Source organism: Sinocyclocheilus anshuiensis, unplaced genomic scaffold (genome assembly GCF_001515605.1).
Source record: "Sinocyclocheilus anshuiensis isolate Anshui unplaced genomic scaffold, SAMN03320099.WGS_v1.1 scaffold233, whole genome shotgun sequence".
NCBI classification, from domain to species: Eukaryota; Metazoa; Chordata; class Actinopteri; order Cypriniformes; family Cyprinidae; genus Sinocyclocheilus; species Sinocyclocheilus anshuiensis.
In genome coordinates, this window is record NW_015540843.1 from 567,773 (window position 1) to 575,774 (window position 8,002).

Here is an 8,002-nt window from a genome sequence, read left to right on the forward strand (position 1 = left end):
ACCTCCTGTCACAAGGTTTATTTTGGGTGCTATGCTCATCCTGACCACTAGGTGACACAGTAGCCTCACTTTTTTCTGTATAAGACAGGAAGCAGTAGAGTAAGAAGCAGATTCTATTTGAATTCTTCATGGCTTCTTTGTTAAAAAAACAATCCTGGTCTGAGAAACGTTTAGTTTGCTGCTCAACCGTAAGTTTGCTGTTCTATTTTCACACTTTGCTGTCTGTTTGTAATTTGTGGGTACTTTTGTTAAGTTTAACCTTTAGTGGAGTTTACTGTTTAATGTTTTGTGTATTATGTTTGTTTGGTTACTGTATGGATGGACTCTGATTAGTTATTATCTTTTCTAGAGGATTTTTATTTGATCCAATTCATGCTAATGTTGCATGCTAACAACTATGAGGAGTGGATGTACAACTTTGGTGTTCCTTTGAGTGTGTTATCGCACCTGTCCAAGGATTATACCCAAAGCTACCCGGCCTACCTCTGCAAGGATTTCTACATTGCATCTGTAGTCTCATCAACAGATAAGACAGTTAAACTGCTCATAAACTGCACTAATTTACAAAACTGGCACAAATCGTCATCAGCATTGCTGGACATTCTGTATTCAAAACCCTGCTCATTTATTCTGGACATTGTGTGTTTTTTTTGTTTTTTTTTGTGACTGTTTGCTAGGGGAATTTGTATATTTGTGAAGCATTTAATATGGTGTTTGTGAATATTTGGCGTGGACAGTTTAATACGGTTTGGAAAAGGGATATCCCCTGTCTTTGTCCTTTTTTTTTTTCTTTTTCCTTTTTCTTTTATCAAAATTTTGTTACACCGTAACCAGTAGGACCTCTTGCAAAATTGATCCCCCCTTTTACTCCTATAACAGGCCCGGTTTAAAATAGTCAGAACAGTTAAAGTCTGGCTTCAGCATTGACATTTACCCTGTGAAAGTTACACTGTGTAAAAATAAATGCAATTGAACCTTTTTTTATTTATTTGTTTATCTTATATTTTTTGTTACAGAGAATGGAGTAAACAGGTTTGTTTTCATCAGTAATATCAAGACCTGGAAGGATGCTCAGAGCTACTGCAGACAGTATTACACAGACCTTGTCATCATTCAGAATCAAACTGAAAATAACCAGCTGACTGTGCTGATGAAACCATATATAAGTGCTTGGATTGGACTCTTCAGAGACGTGTGGAAATGGTCAGATGAAACAAATGTCTCCACTTCCTCCTTTACTAGACTGCCTTTACAATCTGGGCTGCATAGTCCTTGTGGTGTTTCAGATCCTGGTGGTATAATCAGTTATCAGGTCTGCTCAAACGTTCTCCCTTTCCTCTGCATGCACCGTAAGTTTCATGTCTGGTCCTTGGCTAATAATTGTTCATTACAAACATTAGAAATGAACTTCCTTCTAACCCCATTTGGTCAGCAAGTGTCTTTAAAATATATATGTTAATTTGCCATCATGCTTCTTTAATCAGCTGTCACATCCAAAAAAGTCCAAACATTACTTCCAGCTATTCCTCTTCCTGATACTGGACTGCATAACAATGTTAAAAAATATTAAGCCTTAACCCTAATCCAAAAATGAACATTCTGTCATCATTTACTTACCCTCATGTTGTTCCAGACCTGTGTGCGTTTCCCACATTCTTCAAAATATCTTCTTTTGTGTTGTGAAAGAAACTGATACAGGTTTGGAAAAACTTCAGGGTGAAAAAATTTACAGAACTTTCATTTTTGGGTGAACTCTCCATTTAAAAAGAGCTGACTGCAAGGTGCATTCAGAAAGAGCGAAAAACATATTTTATAAAATATATTCTCAAAACATTATTATTATTATTAGGGCTCCCATTATAATTAATTGCTTCAACGTTTAAAGTTCTTTTAAATTAAAAATATTAATGTTGCTTTCTTCAAATGATCAGTGGCCAGGAATAAATAAAAATTTTATTAACTAATTAATCACACATTGTTTTCTAAAATTAATCATGATTAATCCCACCTAACATTAAAGTTTAAATATGCTTTTATATTGCAATTTCATATTCAATCTTCAAATTAATGTAGAAACAACAAAGACAGCATATTTTTAATATTTGTTTAATGGAATCTTTTTTTTATGACTGAAGGTGAGTATCGCTGATACCAACACTACAGAAGTCTCTAGGAAATTGTTCTTTTTCCCTAATATTTAACCACTAACTATAGCCATTTAACATTACAGTTTAATAGAGACCTATCAATTTTAACATTTATTAGACTTAAAACAATAACAACTTTGAATTTTTGTGAACTTAAAATAATCTTCACATAAGCCCATTATAATAAATGTTATATTTACCTGTGCCCTTCAGCAAGTAGTAACTATACAGTAATTTGGCTGCTCTTAAAGCCGCTGCTGAACGTGACACGAATCTGACATGCATGCTTGTGTAGTTTCATTTGCACTTTAATATCAAATAATACAGGCTATAGAGTGCAGTATTTATAGTATTTATGCATGCAATTGACCCCTCGCAAAAACCTGCTCTCCATAATTACTGTTGCTATGTCCGACAAGCCATGCCGCTCTTGCACTACACATCATGTTATCAACAGTAAAAAATACATCGTGTAGCAAAGAGGAAACTGACAACACGTCAGCAGACAAGACAGCAGGTTACTTCTGTTATGAAACAAGGTCTCAGCTTTCAAATTTTGTCATTTTGTAAGAAATTCAAACAATAAATACCATTTTGTGGCTCTTTAATGTGTCCTGACAGATCAGTGTGCCTCAGTTCAAGCGGCACGTGAACCTATCGTCTTATTTGATTGATTGTCATATTTACTTAAAATACGTTCTGATGTTCATTCATGTTTATTTCGTGCTTTATTTCAACCGCAGAAAGATGTCAATACACACCATTTTTCAAGTTTAAGTCCACCGAAGTTAATCTACTCTCCTGTCTGATTTGTTTGTTGGGCAAGATCGCAGATTCTGTGTTATGATTGGTCAGATCACACAAGCCGTTTGCAAACGGTCAATTGAAGAGCATGCTCTATGAGCACAGTGTAACGGCTGACAGGACAGGAAATTACTGACATATGGCCTGATAACATCTCATCTGACTGCAGTTCACTTTTGTTCTACTGAAGCTCCCTCGTCACCTTTACCGCTTGTTTGACTAGTACCTGTCGCTGAGGTGAAGGGAAGTGCACATTTGAAAAGACTCCCATTTGATGTGGCCATAAAGACGTACTGCATTCAAATAAATGCAATTCTTGTAAAGAAAAAAAACCGGAAAAAAGCCAACCCTAGATCCGCCCCTGCATTAACTGCGTTAAATATCTTTAACGGCATTACATTGGCAAATTAATCATCTACGTTAATGCACTAATTTTGACAGCACTACTTTTTATATTCTAACAGGTGCAAAGAAACAGATTGTTAGACTGAGGGTCAAATCTGGTCAGAATCTTAATGATCCTGCAGTGATGACTGTTATCTTACAGTGGGTAAGTATTAAACAATTTGTGTTAAAACAGATAATGGATAATCTGCAGTTTCACGTTTCAAAAATATGATACTGTACAATGTAGTGCCCTATGAAGCATTAGTGGTACATGTCCTATGTTATTATCCGACATAAAATTAACCATAATTTATAATTATTGTAATTTATCTGAAGGATTTGTAAGAATTCAGGTACCTAGTAGAGCCTTTGTTCACTAACACAAGAAAGAACCGTGTATAAAACTAATATGATTTATTAACAATAGACATGCAAGATGTAAATACCACAACTATTAGTGATACCAATAAATGCATAATCACTGCTGACAGATCATTAAAAAAAATAAACGTGAAGAAAAGTACTAAGTTAAATCATAGAAACAAATAAATTATATGAAAACAGGATAGGTGCATGCAATGCTTGTTAACTGAATGTAGCAATAGAAGAGAATTTTGTGGTAATGCTTCTTATGGGAAACCACTTCATTGCTCAGGCAAAAATGATAATAAATACCTGCTTATTTATCTTTAAAAAATAATATTGCTACTATTTGTAACACTGACCCCAGGTAAATGTAATTGTCACAGTTATGTTCTGTTTGTCTCTGTCTTTATGGACTTTTAGTTTGTTTTCATCCCTCATGTGTTCCATTGACCTAGTTTCCCGTCTGTGTCTAATTGTCATTTGGTTCAGGTGTGTCTTGTTTATTATCCTCAATTGGTCTGTTTATTTAAGTTCCTGTCTGTTCAGTTTGAGTTCGTCGGGTCTTGTCGATTATTACATGTGTTAAAACAAAAGTTATGCAGCGTGTATCGGCGTGTTTTCTAATTTTTGAAAGTTTTTATTTTTGGTATTATTTATGGACAACCCTAACTGCTGGAGCAGGGGGAGCGATCTCTCGAGGACCATGCCAGCACCATACCATATCTGGAAGGAGCGACAGAGCTGAGGATCGCGAAGCCAGAGCCTCAACTGACATCTGACCAGGTGCATGAGCCGGCAACGAAGCCTGACGCGGAGCATGTCACAGTGGAGCGGGAGGGCACAGAGATAAACCTTGCCCACTGCACCACCGCTGAAGTTGGTGGTTATATTTGGATATGCCCATTCTTTTCCCGCTTTCTCCTGAACTGTCAGTCTGCCCTGAACTATTTGTCCGTCCTGTCACGACCACGGAGGTCGTTCCCCTATCCACTGTGCTCCCTGTGATGGGCGTCACTATTTGGTGTGTGTGGGCAGCGCACACCACCCCAGAAACGCACAACATCCCAGAAATCCCACCCGGTCTCCCTCTCCCACCTTCTCTCATGAGCTGTCTGCCGCCATCTGCCCCTTTGCTGTTGTATCCTGCCAGTCCCTCAGCTCACCCTCAGCCCACCATCAGTGGTGTGATTTTGCCATGGGTCCATCAGTCTCCATCGGCATTGTGGCAAGAGGATCCCTTGTCTCCACCTCCAGCCTATGAGTCCTGGACTCCGCCTCGGCCCATCGACCCAGAGGCTCCACCTTGGCTTCTAGCTCCCTCATCTCCACTGTGGCCCATCAGTCTACCAGCTCCGCTGGGCTCCCTCGTCCCTCTGGCTCTGCCTTGATCGGTCATCGACCTGCCTTTGCCTCAGGACTACACTCCTCCGACTTCCCTCATCCCTTCATCCCTCTGGCTCCAAAGGGCTCCTCCCTCCCTCCCTCCCTCCGGCTCCACCTTGGTCCTCTGTCGCTCTGGCTTCCCTGGCCCTCCAGATCCTCCCCGTCGCCCTGGCTCTGTGACTTTCCGTCTCCACCCTGGACTCCTCTTCCACCTGCTCCGCCACTGTCGGTCAGCCCCCTGGAGTCGTCAGCCCTTCCACCACCATGGCTCCTCCCTCCATCAGCTCCACCGTCGGTCACCTTCATGGCTGCAGTCTAGGGCTGTATGATTAATCAAATGCGATTGTCATGCGTATCTTTCAGTGAAGCATGGTTCTGTGATCAGTAGTAAATCTCCATCCGAAGGCCAGAGGGCCCTCTCGCGATGAAACTCCAAATATGCCCTGCAGAAGAAAGGTAATGCACGTCGTTTCCAGGTTGTGTAGTAAATGCTGTTCCATCTGAACCTGCTTCTGTATACCTTCGAACCTTTACACGGCGAGTTTGTCATTTATAATGTGCATTTGAAAAAGCAACATGCATCTTTTAAAAACATGAGAAGCATTTATGAACGTCTTGTCCCACAAAATACCACATTTAATAACATGTTTTTATTCCATACTTACTTAGCATTGCATTATAAATGTGCTTTATTATAATGAAAATGACAAAAAGAACTCGGATAAACCATATATTGTTGTAGCCCTGTGTTTATTAATCAAGTTGAATCAATGAATCTGAAACTGTTCAATCTTCTGTTTCCTGGAACAAAGTGCATTACCTTTCTTCTGCGGGGCATATTTGGAGTTTCAGTGCGAGAGTGCCCTCTGGCCTTCGGATGGAGATTTACTACTTATCACAAAACCGTGCTTCACTGAAAGATATGCATGACAATCACAGCTTTTGCCTAATCTCGATTGCATTTGAATTTCGATTAATCGTGCAGCCCTACTGCAGTCTGGGTCCCACCTGGCTCCTCCTGCTCCCTGTCTTCTCCCTGGCTCCTCCCTCAGTCTTGATCCGCCGTACTTCCTCCTGATTCCTCCATGGCTCCTCCCTCTGTCATCACCACACTGGTCATCTGCCTGCCTCTCATCCTGCCTTTCGCCACCACCTCGTCCTCCACTGGTGATGCAGATTGCGTACAGTGGGGAGGGTACAGAGTTGCGTTCCAGTAGCTGTTGATACGCTGACCTGGGTGATGCTGAACTTCCATTGTGCCAAGAGGGTGCTTACTATATGGACCAGGCATCTGGGCCAGTTCAGAAACTCAGAACTTGGTGTATCTGTTAATGTCTCCTTTCCCATTGAGTTGAAAAAACACAAAACGAAGCTGTGACCAAAGTCCCCATCCAGATTATAAAAATGTGCATAGAGGCCCAGCCTGCCACCACACAAATGGCCTCCAAAGATCCACAATTAGATGACTGACAATTTCTAGTAGAGAGACCTTGAATGCCAAAAGTTGAAGTTAACCCATGTGCCTTGTAAGCAAGAGCAATTGTATTTTTCACCCTCACATTCTTTGATCTGAAACACCTCTTGTAGCCCCCAAAACAAAACAAACAACTGATCACATTATGCCACTGGCTTGTGCAGTCAATGTTAATATGTAAGGCCCTTACAGTACAAAGACTGTGACCTTTGAAATATTTGCCCCAAGGTACTGACAAGATGTCTGTCATAATTCCCTGGAGTTGCAATGCTGCCTGAGCGGCATTCATGCACTTTATGAAGGTATGAATTGCTAAGGCCATGCCGAATGGAGAAACCTAGAATTGGTCAGCTTTGCCCCCAAAAGCAAACCTGAAGATCTTCCTGTGTTCCAGATTGAAGTTCAAAAGTATGCAAATCCCATGATCAGGCATAAACTACCATCCCTCTTTGGTGTCATAAAATCTCTCTGCAGCCACTCGGAGCACTTCAGTTGAAAAGAGGTGTGCAGCATTAAAATTGGATAGCAAACCCACCTCTATGATTTAAACAACCTTACAAAAGAGAGCATCAGACTTTTATGACTGAAGTTTGATGATGAAGACTCAGTTGACTAAGGCCTATATCACTGAAGCCTATATCAAGCAATACAGTTGCCTGACAGTCATTGTGTAAGACTAACTGACCGACTGCTGATGACTGGTAACAATTATATGCCTTATACGGTGGAAAACCGTATAAGTTTCAAATCTTTTACTGTAGATTTGAAACTCCCAGTCTAACACCCCACACCCGCTCTGAACATCTCTCCACACAACCATCAACACCTCCTGCAACCCCCCTCTCCCCCATTCCTACGTTTCAGATCAGTGAGGATGATGTGCGACAGGTCTTCAGAAAGAACAAGAGAAGAAAAGCACCAGGCCCAGACAGTGTGACACCAGCCTGTCTGAAAACCTGCGCTGACCTACTGGCCCCCATCTTCTCATAGATCTTCAACGGATCACTGGAGCTGCGCAAAGTCCCTGCCTGCTTCAAACGCTCCACCATCATCCCCGTCCCAAAGAAACCCAAGATAACAGGACTTAATGACTACAGACCTGTGGCCCTAACGTCTGTGGTCATGAAGACATTTGAGAGGTTGGTGTTGGCTTATCTGAAGGACATTACTGGACCCTTACTAGACCCCCTGCAGTTTGCTTACCGAGCAAACAGGTCCATGGATGATGCAGTCAATATGGGACTGCACTTCATCCTGCAACATCTGGACAAAACAGGGACTTATGTGAGGATCCTGTTTGTGGACTTTAGCTCCGCTTTCAACACCATCATCCCAACACTCCTCCAGACCAAACTAACCCAGCTCTCTGTCCCTAGCTCTATCTGTCAATGGATCACCAGCTTTCTGACAGATAGGCAACAGCTAGTGAGAATTGGTAAAT

The 8,002-nt window shown here is 41.2% G+C and overlaps 1 protein-coding gene across 1 annotated transcript in view; it reads left to right on the plus strand.

Moving 5' to 3' along the window:
* The window catches only part of LOC107687575 (C-type mannose receptor 2-like), a 24,891-nt gene that overhangs the window by 10,464 nt on the left and 6,425 nt on the right, over positions 1 to 8,002 (plus strand). Inside the window, exons 5-6 of the mRNA XM_016484962.1 lie at positions 1,017 to 1,349; positions 3,416 to 3,501. Coding sequence (XP_016340448.1) covers positions 1,017 to 1,349; positions 3,416 to 3,501 — 419 coding nt within the window. The remainder of the gene's footprint in view (positions 1 to 1,016; positions 1,350 to 3,415; positions 3,502 to 8,002) is intronic.